This window comes from Stegodyphus dumicola, chromosome 11, assembly GCF_044657685.1.
Source record: "Stegodyphus dumicola isolate Sdum_Otavi_A_Nest chromosome 11, ASM4465768v1".
NCBI lineage: Eukaryota > Metazoa > Arthropoda > Arachnida > Araneae > Eresidae > Stegodyphus > Stegodyphus dumicola.
Window position 1 is genome coordinate 104961294 of NC_140778.1, and position 15657 is coordinate 104976950.

Here is a 15657-nt window from a genome sequence, read left to right on the forward strand (position 1 = left end):
TCATAAACATACATTGCAGCACAGGCTGAATCATATGCAACAACTAATATTGCATTAGTAAAGAGAGAGAGAGAGAGAAAGCATACATCCATGTTTTATATGAGAATCAAAGCTGAGTCCATGGATGTGGATAGTCTTCCCTAAATCATAATAATGGCTTCAGCAGCAAGTTGCAAAATGTTTCACTGCTGACAATTCCATAAAAAACAGAAGCTTTTTTTTAGTTCCGATATTGCTTATCCATTACTAAATTAAATAAATTTCAAGTATTACATTGCATAATTTGAATGAGACAGCTTTAAAATGTGAATACAACAAAGCAAAACATCTGAAGAATCGTGGCACATCATTCAAACAATACTGCTGACACACAACCTACATAACAAAAGCACTAAAATGTTAACAAAATTAAATAAAAATGCTATAAAGTGGCTTTATAAATAATATATATTAAGTCAAAAAAGGCAGAAAATTTCATCAAGCCTTTTTATATAGTTTTCAATGTATTATGCTCCTTTTACGCAAAGATTTTAGATTTAAAGTAGAAAGAGCATTAAAAATTCAGAAGTATAAAATATATAATAAAAATTATTGCTGCCAGAAAATTTCGATTAACCTTCAAATGGGCAGGTTAAAACATGTTATACAAACAGATACACCTAGAGGAAAAAAAAAAGACAATTTTATATATCTCTTATTCTACTGGATCGATTGTCAAAATTTAAGTTGCGTTTACCATGTCTCAAAAGTGCAACTTACGATATATATTAAGACTTATATACAATCAAAAGTTGTTAATTCGGACACTCATAATCCGGACCTCAAAGCTTCAAACTTTCTGTGCATGCGTCGCTTTGACGCGACGCGAAAACTTTTACGGTTGCGAATATGCGTGTGCGCGTAATACGTTTACGCCTGCGCGTTTAATGTATAACAGACGGTATAAGGTAAGCTAAAATTATCTAATTCAGTTAATGTTGCAGATTGCATTGTTCCTGAACCTTCGAATTGGATCCGTCTTATTATTTTTTGCAGACTGTTAGAGCAATTTTATAAAAGTAAGCTTGAACGTTCGATTATGTCAAATAGAATTTCCGATATATATTTGCTAATATGTAAAGGATCTACAAAGCGAAAGTTTGTTTAGAAGTCCATTAAACAAAAAAAAAAAAAAAAAAAAGGAATTGCTGCAAAAAACGGATAAAGGCATATCCTTCGTTTCTCGAACCATTCCGAAATCTGTTTATCAATTTCACGCTTCTCTGCGGCCCGGGGGGGGGGGGGTGGAAGACGCCGAAACGCCACGCCGCGCAATGAATTGGAAGTTAATCTGTCAGCACTATCCTTATCTTCAGGGCAGATGTTTTTATTTTATTTCGCTTATAATTCCTTACTAAATGTAGTATTTCATCTCGATGTACTCAGTCTTTGATATGATAAAAATCAAATTCCTTGTCATTATAATTCGCTTCCAATAAAGAAGAAACTGATACAGAGGTTATTGAAAACGAAAAAATTTCGATTGACAAATTAGTTGATATTCTCGATACAGCAATTATAGGACTTTAACAGTGGAACTTTGTAACTGAAGAAGAAATTATGTCTGTTTATAGAATTTAAGAGAAAGTATTATCACATAAAACGAAGCAACTTAAACAACTTACATTGAAAGAAATGTTTAATAAAGTAAACAAATGTTATTATTATTTTTTTGATACCCTTTTGATCACAATTGTTCTTTATTTCATAAATTACGGTTTCATATTTTTAATTTTAAATTTCTGCATGCCATCTTACCAGGTTTAAACTGATCCGGAAAAATCAATAATCCGGAATTGCCGAAGTCCCGACGTGTCCGGATTAATGACTTTTGACTGCAAAGCATTAATCTAACATGGGTCCTGAAATAACATACCAATTTTTTTCCCATATTTCGATTCTACGATTCAAATTATGCCTAGGTATTAAAGGGTACTTTTCCACTTTGCCTGTGCAAGTGATAGTCGCCAAAAATTGTACAACCGATACCAAACAAAACAGCCTCGCTGGTAATCTTTTACACCTCATTTTCAAAACAAGTCGCAGCCATTTCTTATCAGATTGATTATTTCTTTCAATACTGGTATACAATTACATAGAATTTTTACCCAGAATTCAATTTTATACCCTAAGGCCATTCGCGGTAATTAAGTCAATTAGGATGCAATCACACCACTCACCCGAAGGCGAAATTATAGAAAAGGCAAAGTCAAGGGTTAAATTCATCAATTCTAATGAGAATGCACTAGCAAAGCACTGCGGTTTACATAATTTCGGAGTAAGCTATTTGTACGAATTGAAATAATTCTTGCATTTAAACTTGTATTCCAAATTAAGATTTAACTTGAAATTAATGTAGATAATTACTGAGAGAATTAGGTTTTTGTAGTGTAGTTTACGTGAGATGAGATCACTTGGAGTCACATGATAAGAAACTGCGAATCAGGGTGTTTTACCATGAAAGCATAGTAAATTCTTAAATTAATGCCTTTTTACAAAATTTTAAGCGATATTAAAATGTTCATACCTTCAAAATAAAAATTTCTTAGAACTAACATTCTTTATGTATATACTGTGTGTTGTCGTCAATAAAGTCTGCTTGGTGAGATTTGCGCCGGCGAAATGGAAAAGTACCAAATGTAGTAATTTTTGGTGAGAAATTTCAAAATTTATCTTGTTCCATTTTTTTCAGTTTGTGCCAAGAATAATTCATTTGGCTAACTTCTTAATTTATAGCAACATATTTACCTTTCCTTTTTTTCATTGTACAAAAGAAGAAAAAAAAGTCATTGTTCATACTTTCAAATAATTTTAACACAGTGCATAAACCACATTTGGCATTATTATCGCTTATAACAAATATGCTAAATTTCAAAATGCGCCTCTATGTAAATTCAAGCATATTTTAGGAAATTTTGTATAAAAAAACTAATTTGTTGCAGGTATGCTTAGAAATATATCTACTTTAAAATGATGGTAAAAATTTTATCAATTACAATTCTAAATTTTTTTTGAATTTTTTAAAAAAGATTAGAATTATAGTAATTTCATAATAATTATTATAAAAATTATTTAAAAATAAATCGCAGAAAATGGCCGAATTTTATTTGGAATGAATGTAAATTTTAAAATGTGAAAAGAATCGAATTAGTTTAATAAAAAAAAAAGAGATATTAATAAATGAATACTAAATTCAATTAACATGGAGAAGCTAAAATGTTGAGAGCTAATTTTTTAAAAACTACTCGTGTGATTTTTACAAAAACTTCGCACTTTGTTGGCTTTTTTGTTGTTGTTTGTTTTTGAGTCATAGAATCGAAATATGGGGGGGGGGGAGGAATTGGTATGTTATTTCAGAAAAAGTCTGATTTTGAGTCAAAACACCTATGCTTGAACAATGCTATGTATAATATGTATCCTAAGTCACACTTTCGAGCTATGGAAAACGCAAGTTAAATTTTGACAATTGGTCCATTAGAACGAGAGATATATAACTGTCCCGCCCCCTTTTTTTTTTGGTAAGGTATTGACGACACATTAAATGTGTTACTAGTTTCTAATACTTAAAAACCTAGAAACAAATTAAAATATCATAATTCTAAACAGAACAAAGACTTTCAATAGCAAACTATCTAATTAAAGATTCCCCAAGCAACATACCATCTACATACATTACAGTCAAACATGGAATGGAAACACATATGGCAGTGAAGAAAATATGCTACCACATTTGCTCAAAGATTAATTTTTACTTTCAGATATGCCTTTCTTATAATAAAAGTACTATTTGCTGAAAATCATAATTCATTTGACTTTCTTAGTAACGATACAGTGAAAAAGTTATTACTAACAAGGAAATTAACCCTGACTATTAAGCAATATCCACAGCAGATTGATCATTCAAAGTGTTTTATTTTAATAATACATATAAGATTCATTATTTCCACAAAGTAATATTTAAAAAAAAATTGAAAATAAGAATAAATTGCGACCAAAATTAAATTATTTTTTATGTAATTTAAATTTCATGGGGTTTAAAAAATAATTAAATATTTACATCATTAAATACAAATTCAAAAGCTATTTACTATTTAATATTAAATGGAGTAGCATTTTAATATTAAATAGTGTCAACCATTCTTAGCACTAGAAAATAAAATTAACAGCTATTTCTTTCACCTAAACTAGAATCATACAGTAATTCTTTGCATGAAAAAATAGCAAGAAAAACTTTTAAGAGAAGCATAAACTATAACAATACTAGGAACTTTGCCATTAAAAACTATAAGATGCCCTTAAAAAATATTTTTGTTTAACAAAATAACAGGAAAATTTTTTATAAAATTCAAAAAGAAATAATCTATTTTATATACTCACACAACTGAATTATCCAAAGGTGAAGATGGTGTTGAAATAGCATGGAAAAAAGAACCACCTATTAATTTGTCTTTTTCAGCATTTCGTTTACCCGTTTTCCATCTCTAAAATAAAAATTCACACTTAAATTCTAAATAATAACAGAAAAATATTATTATTGAATTATTTTATTTAACAATAGTCAAAAGAAAACTGAAAGTTATATTTGAAATCATGTAAAATAATTCATTAAATCAATTTAAAAATATACATTTGCTTATGAAAACAATCGATAACTTAGCATAGTAAATGCAGACATGACAAAATGCAATAAATTATGAAACATGTGGCCTAATACAGGAGGTGTGATCGTGGCTAAAAAGGCAATGAAATAAAAATAAAACTGTTAGTACTCCTGTACATAAAAATTTAGGGAAAATCATAGTTACCTACCATGGTTTGGTTTACGTGAATACAGCCAATGTTCAAGGGCTATCTGCCTAAGGGAAGGAATGCCTTCCTGGAGGACTTTCTAAGAGAAACTGGCTCTTATACATGTTACACATGGGGAAAACAACAAAAACGCCCATGCAGCCAGTCTGTTCGCAGGATTCGAACCTCAGACTGAATTGCCAGTGTTCAGTGACTTCACTGCTTGATCACTGATGGGCCTAGTTATCTGTTATATATAGATATATCAATGTATTAGATTGAAAAAAAAAAAAAAAAAAAAAAAAAAAAAGTGGGAATAAAGACTTTGAAATGTTGTATGGTTGGAGTAAGCTCTAACATTTTGATTAATTCTCCCAGCTTATTAATGACCGACACCACTTGGCATCATCAAGGTGTTAACATCATATTTAATCAAAAACAAAATAAAGTAATGTAAATGCTTTTTAAAACAGCTCAGTTAAGTATAATAATTTAATTATAGTAAATTTTTATTTACTTCTACAAAGCTAAAAAGAGTTCTACAATTCTGAAATTTAGAACTTGCTTGTATAAAAATTTACTAGCCATTTATACCTAAATATTAATATTTGATTGTAGGCAATAAAGAAACCATATTTCGTAAATTACATCAAGTTCTGTATGCAAATTGTATAGAGTATTATTTACAAAAAGGTATTATCTGTGAATATTTCAAATATGAAAGATTCTGTTTTCATTCTAGATTTAGTTTTTTTGATAAGCAATACAATATTTTCATGAAAACAGAAAAATTTTCATATAATTAATTGAAATTTATATCAAATTCTGACAACAAGAGAAAGACAATTTTGTCAAACACTTAAAACAAATAATTTGTACATTCTTTTTAGGTAAAGTTATAAAAACGTTTGATCATAAATAGGTAATTGCGAGTTTCCTTGATTTGATTAGATGCAGTAAAGAACAAAATTTAATGGTAAACTAACTGAATTTTATTGAAAGTAAATTAATCTCTTTTATGAAGACTCTGGAAGCAGAAATGATTTTTTTAGGACAAATACTTTAAAAATACCTTTTTTGAATAGCATATTTTGAAGTTTCATTAAGTTGCACTTTTGTAACCAACGCTTATTACTACAGTACAAAGTCCGTAATCCGGATTTGTCGGGACTTCGGCGATTCTGGATTATAGATCATCAGTTTAAATCTGGTAAGATGGCATGCAGAAATTATAAAATTAAAAATATGAAACCATAATTTCTGAAATAAAGAGCAATTATGATCTAAAGGGTATACTTTTTTTTTTTTTTTTTTAAAAGCTTAATATTTATTTTAAGTTTTCAGTATTCAGCAATCTTATTTGTTTACTTTATTAAATATTCCTTTCAATGTAAGTTGTTCAAGTTGCTTCGTTTTTTGCGCTAATACTTTCTCTTTAATTATCTCTTTTATAAACAGACATAATTTCTTGTTCATTTACAAAGTTCCACTGTTCAAATCCTGTAACTGCTGTGTCGAGAATACCATCGAAATTTTTTTGGTAGCATTTTTTACTTATACTAGATCCTTCAGTTCTCTGATTTGGACCTTCGATCAGACACTCGCCTTTTCCGTCGACTGATGATAGCCACCTGACTTTTACTTTCGTCTTTTTGTTTTACTGATGTTCTTCATGTGATACAGAGTAAAAGGACGTGCTGCTTTCTGAAACTCAAATTGACTATATGTTCTTAGTAGAAATTTTTTCGTTTTCAATAACCTCTCTATCACTTTCTTCACTATCGGAAGCGCACATGTGTAAACACTTTACTGGCTTTATGCGCATGCGTAAGTTTGTGGCTTTGAGGTCTGAATTAAAGATCATTCTGGATAATGAACGTCCAGAATAAAAAAATCTGATGTGTACACCACATGACTTCCTTGTATTGGAATATTAAATTATACACATCATTTCTTGCATTTCATTTAAACTTATTGGATTGAATTAAATCTACTTCACCGACAGCGCATAAACTACAATAGAATAAATGCATTCTTTAAAATTCACTCTAGTATTTGTTTACCATAGCGACACTCTGGCGCTAGATTCACTTAACAGTATTAATAATTATATAACAGTTAACTTATATAATAATTATATAATGCAAACTAAGTTAACTGTTATATAATCCAATAATTATATAACAGTTAACGTATATATTTCATTCATATTATAAATCATAATGCACAAAATTTATATCATTTAAAGAATAGAATTATCTAATCGTTGCCACATGTTCTATTCAAATACTATAATAAAGCTAGAATGATGTATAAAAGAAATTAAGCAAACAAAACAAAAAAGAAACAGTTCTTCACAGACGATTGAGTATTTCTCATTTAATTAATTCAGTTCTCACTTCGCGAGAAGGCAAAATGCATAAAAACTCAAAATATCTATGTTAAAAATTACGAAGTAAATCTTAAACACTTATTTCCTCGAAAAAATTCCAGAAAGAATTAAGCATGATTTAATTGGCAATAATAAATGAATGCGTTATCTTTGTTGTTGTGAAGCTAAGTTTCTCTAGATTGGCAACAAATCCACTAGTCTCCTGTTTCAAATGTAAACATCAATGGCTGCCATTAAAAACAGGCTTAGCGGCAATTAAACAACTTTAAATTGCTGATAATTCTAAAAATATTGCACACAGATTTACTAAAGGCATAAAATCCTTGACCGAAAGATAAAAACAACATAATTCAACCATTTTTAAAGCAAAAAATGTACAATTTACAAACATATAAGAGTAAAGAAACTGAGATCACCGAGCCGGGTAACAGAGTGGATATATATATAAATATATTTATATATGTTTGGTGCGTCCGATTGCAACCAAAATACGAGGTGCACATCTACATGTTATAGCAGTCCTATATACAAAATTTCGACGTTCTGAGGCTACTCGTTTTTGAGTTATGCAAGATACGCACGTACCTACATATGTTCGTACAGACGCCACAAAAAATTCTCTTCAGAATTAATTTTAAAACAGTTTTATAATTTTTTTTGAAGGAAATGAGTATTTTATTCTGTCCTTACGTACAGATATCACGCAAAAACATCATTAAATTGCCTTCGATAGCGGTCAAAATGGATACTTTCATTGAAATATGCTGCCTGAAACTTTTCGCGATTACAATACTTCCTTTTTACTTCGTGCAAGGAAGTAAAAAAAGTGCACATCTTAATATAAAAATCAAAAGACCTTTGTAAAAAGGTAAAGAATACAAGTTTAAGGCAAAATAATAAGTTGTCAAAATTAGTTAAGAAAAAATTATTAAAATCTACTTCATTAATTAAAAAAATACTCAAGCAAAATATTGGCACTCTTCCCCCAAGGATTATTGTTTTAACTTAATTCATTGTTACACTAAACCCCCAATGGCTGAAAGACTAAAATCTTGAATGATTGGTAATTCATTACAAATTTTCCTGGTAGCTGAGTAGAATGGCTAATTAAGTTTATTTGAATATGGCAAATCACATGATAGCTATCTGTCTAAGATGAGGAATGACTTTGTGGAGGACCTTTCTAAGGAAAATTGGTTTGTATTTATGTTTCACGTGGAGAAACCATGGAAACCAACCATGCAACTAGCCCATTTGCTTGGGATCAAACTTAGGTTGAGCCCCTAGTATTCAGCAGTCTTAATCATTTGACCATTAGTCGGGTCACTGAATGAGGTAGCTATAAGAGGTCTTCTCCATAAATAATTTAAATACAACCAAGATTTTATGAGAGAGTCCTCCATGAAGGCATCCTTTGTTTCACACACATAGCCTAAAAGTACTTTGCCTATATTCAGTATGAAATCTAAATAAATGCAAAATACGTACACACACATACATACATATATACTATTATAAGAAAAACATAGAAAATAAGAAGGGAAAAATGTGGTCATACCTTTTCATCAGTACAAGTTAAAAAGTGCATCCAAACTTCACTTTGCGACAGAACAGGATGTCGACATATTCTGTTTACCCACATCTGAAGCTGATTCATTCGATGATCAATAAAATCTTGCTGGTATCGCCCTTGAAACACAAAATTATACATTCTGAAAAAACTTGTATTTCTTAGCATACTACATTACAGAAATTGACTTCTTTAATTACAAATTCTTTGCCATAATGATTACAATAAATCTAAAAATCAAAGTTGAACTTGATTCATGACATAACTACTTTCTGAAACAGCTTGGTGAAAAACAACTCTTGCAAGCTCATGTACACATGTACTTAGTGCATTTGAATCCAGTATAGAAAATAATTAAATTCTAAAACATAAGTAGGATTTGAAATACAATTTCATAAGAAAACTTTCCATTTTATAAAACACCAGCATTACATTAAAAATAATGATCAAATGAATGAACTGAATCATAATTAGCCATGCATATTACAACACTTTTGCTTCAAGCTGCATATATACCACATACTTTGAAAGAATTTAGGAAGAATATATGAATATGAAATTTGCTTGATTACTTCAAACCAAACAGCCACCCTCTTGAGTATAAAACAGAAATGTTTATACAAAATATATGATAATGGTGAACTTGAAATTTGTTTCTAAAAGTATACGAGGTGAATCAAAAGTTAAAGGATTTCATTGTTAACTAACCAGTTTCCATATTTATTAGTGTTCTTTTCCCTGTCATGTTCAATTAATCTATTTCAGAAGATGTTAATTAAGTTCAAACTGTTTAAATGTTACTCGGCTAAAGTATGAGAGTTTGCAAGTACATCGTATCTATGATTGTGGTGCAGTTCAATTCAATATTCTTTCACACCTAGCTGAATTAATGTTGAAGGAAATTAAAATCGCTTATTGAATTTGTGTTATTTTGATAAATATTCTGATTTGATAAATATGGTTAAATTTTGGTATAAAAGGTCTGGTGCACTGAATTATTTGATTTTAACAACGAAATAGCTTATTCTTCAGTACTTTAATTTGTCTCTAGTTTTTGTTAAATAATTTGATATACATCAACTACATTAGAACACCTTAAGAATACATACTAAAATAACTGAGCGAGTTCATTTAAAACCAGACAATGGACTGTTCTTAAACATGGTAACCATAAAATAAGAAAGAAGCAATGACTTGGAAGAATATGTACAGAATTTCTTCCTTCCTTACTGCATGCTTTTGTAACATAATTGGGAAACATGTCTGGCTTGAAATCAGCAATTTCAGAGCTAAAAACCAAGCAATGACACTACTGATTTTTCATGTTTCTTGCTCTGACAAATACCTAATGACTCCACACATGTCTAGGCAAAGCAGCTCTACTAAGAGAAAATGTTTTCGTTACTAAAAGCAGTAGTGATTAATTCATATTCTAGGTCTTGTAAATTATCAGAAAACAAAGACCTAAAAGTGTTTTAGTTTGTTTCATGTTCCAGATGTTATTTATTACAAGTATAGGCTGAAGCATGGCCGGTACCCATGCATCCTAATAGGCATATTAAGCATTGCCAGGCTTTGTTAAAATTGCTAAGTTTCCACCTTGGACTGAATTCTGAGGAAGAACACCATGGAGGGTGCGGTCTGAGGGCCTCCCAACTATCTTTCTCTACAACCAATCTCTTGGGAGGATTTCAGCTCAGTGTGTGTTTTAATGCCCCTTTGCCTCACAGACACTATACACTTATAAACATCTATGCCTTCTCCGGAATTTGAACTCAGGCTCTTCTGTATAGCAGTCACCATCATTACCCACTATCCTGTCTGGGCAGCCATTATGTATTTCACTGGTATCACTAACTTTGGATAAGGAAGAGAATGCATAAGTAAATGCAAGTTCTAGTCATAAATTGTAAATTTTAAAACAACTATTCAGTTTCCGTTAGAAATCAATTAATAATTTTAAAATGCAACAAAACATTAACTTAATTTCAAATACATTTGTTGCAAATTTGCTGTTAATACACATTTTTCACTCACTTGTAAAAGTAATGAAAAAAAAAAAATTACAAAAATGTTAAAGTTTCTATAAGATATTTAATAGTGAAACATTTTCATTCTCATGTCTATCTATTTCGCATACTTGACATAAATTATAAATGCTTATGAGTTTATTATAATTATGAGAAATTATAATTGCTTATGATGTTTTTCTTTCAATAAAATTTATTATTTTTTTTTTTATAAAGATCTATGTTAATTGTAATTTTACAGCAGAATGGTGACAAACATAAAATAGCAAAAAATTTGGAAACATTATATTAAAAAAAAAATTAAAACATACACAAAGGTTTAAGGTGAAAAATTTTAACAGGTAAAAATTTCAGTTATTGAGGTCAAAATTTCTGATGCAGATAACATATTAATAATAAAAATGAATTTAGATATACCTGATATTTGTTTATCAGGAAGAGGTGGTATAGGAATTAAGGAAAATTTTTCTTCTAGTCTCTCATGCAACCAATCAAAATGTTTGTATCTTCGACTAACTGCTATATTATTAAACTGAAAACAGAAAAATATAAATCATACAATATATATATATATACACATTATACCAAATTATTATTTTAAAGCAAAATCAAGTTATCCAAGTTCCCCTGCTGAAAATTAATAGACAATAAGTAAGAAATTTAGAATCAATTTCATAAAGACCCAAAAGAAGTGAAATTCATTGCCATTAAATTTCAGAATTCCCTATAAATATGTAAAATTAACCAAAAGTCAGAAGAGTTAAAGAAATGTGAAATGCTTAAAACCTCAAATTAAATAAGATACAAATCTGAAAGTTTTCAGATTTTAAATTCCGTCGAAAGGGGCTTTAAAAAAAATTTTTTTTAAACATTTTGTCTGTTACCTTTATTTATTAAATATCATGTTCTTCATTCTTAAACCATAAAATTCAGTTCAAGAACAATATCGCAAAATAGTTTTAAATACAGCATATCTTTAGAATTTCCGATACGCAGTCTCACGCGCTGGAAGAAAAAGTGTTTTTTCTGTACAACATTGCCATTGCTCGCTTTGAAATTCTTGAGTTTGTTAATCAAAAATTTGTTAAAGTTTTACAAAATATGAAATCAATAATAAAACAAATTCCAGATTTGGTCTTCCACATGCCCATATTTGTAGTAGGATTATGTCCTTCAAAATTCGATGGCTCTATGCACTGTTGTTTTATCACAATGCGAGAAATATACATACATTTATGCAGATTTTTCATTATTTAATTTCTTCAAATATAATGCAGGGGTCTAACATTTGGTGGCAACAATTTGAAAAGTGAAACTGTCATTTATAGTAAACCAACGCAAAATCGCAAAATGAAAACAACAGGCTGTCAGGAACAAAGCCCCTTTTGATTTAAAAAAAAAGGGGGGGAAGAGGAATAATGAAATCTGTTATAGCATTATTAAGAGGATTTACATTACACTGAATTGAAACCCTCTCCCACTGTGTTTCTATTATCCAAAATTAGCTGATGAACCATTCTAAGTTATTTAACTGTAACAGTTCATCTGAAAATATTGAACTCCTCCCCTTTTTTAAAATTGAAATTAATGTAGCAGTAAAAAAACTGAGACTATGAATATAAAACATGCAGTGGACGAATAGGCAATATGTTAGATAAATACACTAATGACATCCATATGAAAAAATCCCAGTATTAAATAAAGTAAATAAAAGATTAAAATTAAATTGTAGAAGTACAAAATATACTAGAAATTAACTTTCGGGTACAATTAAATCATTTAGAATGGATCACCAGTTAATTCTGGTTAACAGAAATGAAGTAGTTTTCAACATGGGGGGGGGGGGGTCAACTGAGTCTGATGTACCTCCTTTTGATGACGTTTCATCAGATTTGACGGCATTCCTCTTTCTGTGTATTTATTGTCGTTTTTGTATTTTTTGATTTTTAGTATTTCACATTTCTTTAATTTTTTTGACTTTTGGTTAATTTTACATATTTATAGTGAATTTTGAAATTTAATGGTATTGAATTTCACTTCTTTTGCGTCTTTGTGGAATTGGTTCTAAATTTGTTACTTATTGTCTCTATGTAAAAACATTCTTTTATACAACTTGAGAAATCTAAATATAATATAAACTGTTTATCTAAAATAAAAAATACTGATATCAGATAACTTGCAAAGCTACTTTTGACAGTAAGGCAGGAAAAATACACATTACAGAAGAAGTACGTACAGTAAATCCTGGATTAACTGAACTTTATTTAAACACTGAAGGACAATAACACTGACCCTAACTCTGAAATCCAAGTTTTGTTTTAAATCAACCTTTTGACTGTCAAATTATTAAGAAACAAATACATACTGCACGGTGTGAAGTACCGAAATTTTGTATTAAACATTAAAATTGTTATTAAATGTATTAAAATGGTGAACTATACAATCTCTTAAAATATCTATTTCAATGAATGATTGCATAAATTAAAATCAGCATCAAAAGAGTTTTCTGAAAGTGCTTAATCTACCAAATGGTAAACAAAGACTTGAATAAATTACAGAAAATAAATAAAAAAAAGAATCTCTGTCCATGGGTGTTGAAAATATTCCAGAAAATGAGAAAGTGAAACTTGTAATTAAATAAGTAAGAAAATGAATCAGCATGCTAAGAGAAAAAATGAACATAGTGCAATTTACCGATTGGGGGGCGGGGTGGAAGAAATCGAATGAAAAAAATCATTAAAATACCAGAATTTTGACAGCATCTTTTGGGGAGGGGGCACAAATGCTCTTCCCCCAAAGAAGACAAACCTATGCCCATTACTCTCAAAACAATTTTATATTAAATCTACATCAATTTATGTTCGTCCCCCCACCCAAATTATATATTTTATAATGATAAGTTCCTTTTAAATATAAATTACAACAAACCTGAGTTTTTTAAAAATGAACTAGCAATGTGCTTTATAAAAGCTATAAAACGTTTACTAAAAAAGGTACTTACAGATGGAATAAGTTGATATGCTATGAAACTTTTTAAACCTTTTAATTTACTCTTTTTATTTGGATGTGCTACTGAACATGTGTAAGGAGATGGACTATCCAACCACATAATTTCACCATTTTGCTCCTGTAAAATAAAAAATTATTTAAATAAAGCATTTTAAAACATAATTTTGGTTAATAAAACTCATTCTATATTATTATCAGTTTTTACTAAAATAACTACATTAACTCTTTTATGACAGATGCCTCAGAAACTCAATCGTTCTCTTCGAACAGCTCGCTAATAGGATGTGCCATCTTGTTGGGATGAAAATTTGCACTACTAAGCCTAACTTTGGAAAAATTCACATACATCAAGCTTGTGGTGCAACTTTTCCAGTTTTTCATATATTATAAGAACACTCGGGTAGTTCAGTATTAATTTGAAAACTTTTATCACTATATTCTCCTTGCCATTTGAAGTATAAAAAAAGTTTTGCTAAATGATACACAAATTATTCGCCTCAACGCTAACCAAATTCTACGAGGAATGAATAAAAACCTCTAAAACAACAGGAAATACACCCTCATATTGCCAAAAAAGTATTCAGAGGTGCTGAGAACATGCCAATATGTTCATATCAGCTGATGGAGTTAATAGCCAGCTTAGTTAATTTACATTCAGGCATGAAAGTGCAAGCTGGCAAAAAAAGCTGACAACGCATGGACACAAAAACTAAATGCGCACGCGCGACCTAAAAAAACACATTTTAATAAAATATCAACCTTTTAATATAAAAAGTATTAAACATATACATATAATTAAACTAAAATAATACTTGTACTTACTATTTTGCTATTAATTTTATCTTCCACTTGTAAAAAAAAGTAAATCACCAAGAGATTGTAATGCATTAACCTTCTTTAAGATGCTCTTTATGTAATTTAATTTAACAGTTGATACATGAATACTGTACACAACATTACAACACACTAATATACATATTTATGTTATATAATACTGCCTATTTTTAGGCAATGACAAGTTTTAGAAATAATATATATATAACGGTTCTATAGCTTTCAATTATCTTTACTTTTATTTCAATAAACAGTACTTCATATAACACCAGAAAAAGTAGTCATGTGAGATAATATAGTTACAAAATAGCATATAGTTAAAGGAGGAATATAAAAAATAACTACTTTGTCTCAGTCTCACTCGATCCTGATTAAAAATTTTTAGGGAAAAAGCTTTTTCTTTTTTGCTACTTTTGCAGCCAACTTTTCTAATTTCCGTTTGTGAGCTAGTCTCAATTTGTTTTCAGCAGCTTTTACACAATCCATTGATACCCTTGATTCGGATTTAAGATATTCATACTGAAAAACTTACAGCAACAAACAAAAGAGAAATAAAATAACGATCTACGCTCCGAATTTTAGTATGCCACTTTACACACGCTAAAACTCGCACGTGCTCTGGATAACATCAGTAGGGTATCCGTATGTCCGACAGATGGTGCCAGCACCGATCTCTGAAATTATTGAAGTCAGTTCTCATTTGACGGTTGCTTGCTCTTCTTTGATTTGATATTCGTATGCATCTTGTTCTGCCTCTCCACATAAGCCCCACCTACTTCACCTTGATGTGAAACAACGCATTTTTTCGCAATCTCTGGCATGATGTAAAGTTTTTTTTTTTTTTACAAAGAAAAGAGGAAGAGAGAGAGAATGTCCTCCATTTACCCCCCTCCCCCCACACACATTTGCCGATCACGATTTCTCAACGGTTTTGCATCAATCTCAGAAACAGCCCAGCTGACGTTAAAAAAAGCGGAATTCCGCGAAAACGCGGA

General features: G+C 29.9%; 1 protein-coding gene across 3 annotated transcripts in view; it reads right to left on the reverse strand.

Annotated features, from left to right (window-relative positions):
* The window catches only part of SH3PX1 (sorting nexin 33-like protein SH3PX1), a 71806-nt gene that overhangs the window by 17950 nt on the left and 38199 nt on the right, over positions 1-15657 (reverse strand). For all 3 annotated transcript variants that reach the window (XM_085827035.1, XM_085827036.1, XM_085827037.1), the window contains 4 exons: positions 13821-13946; positions 11237-11351; positions 8778-8908; positions 4417-4520 (listed from right to left, as the gene is read on the reverse strand). In XM_085827035.1, coding sequence (XP_085683161.1) covers positions 4417-4520; positions 8778-8908; positions 11237-11351; positions 13821-13946 — 476 coding nt within the window. The remainder of the gene's footprint in view (positions 1-4416; positions 4521-8777; positions 8909-11236; positions 11352-13820; positions 13947-15657) is intronic.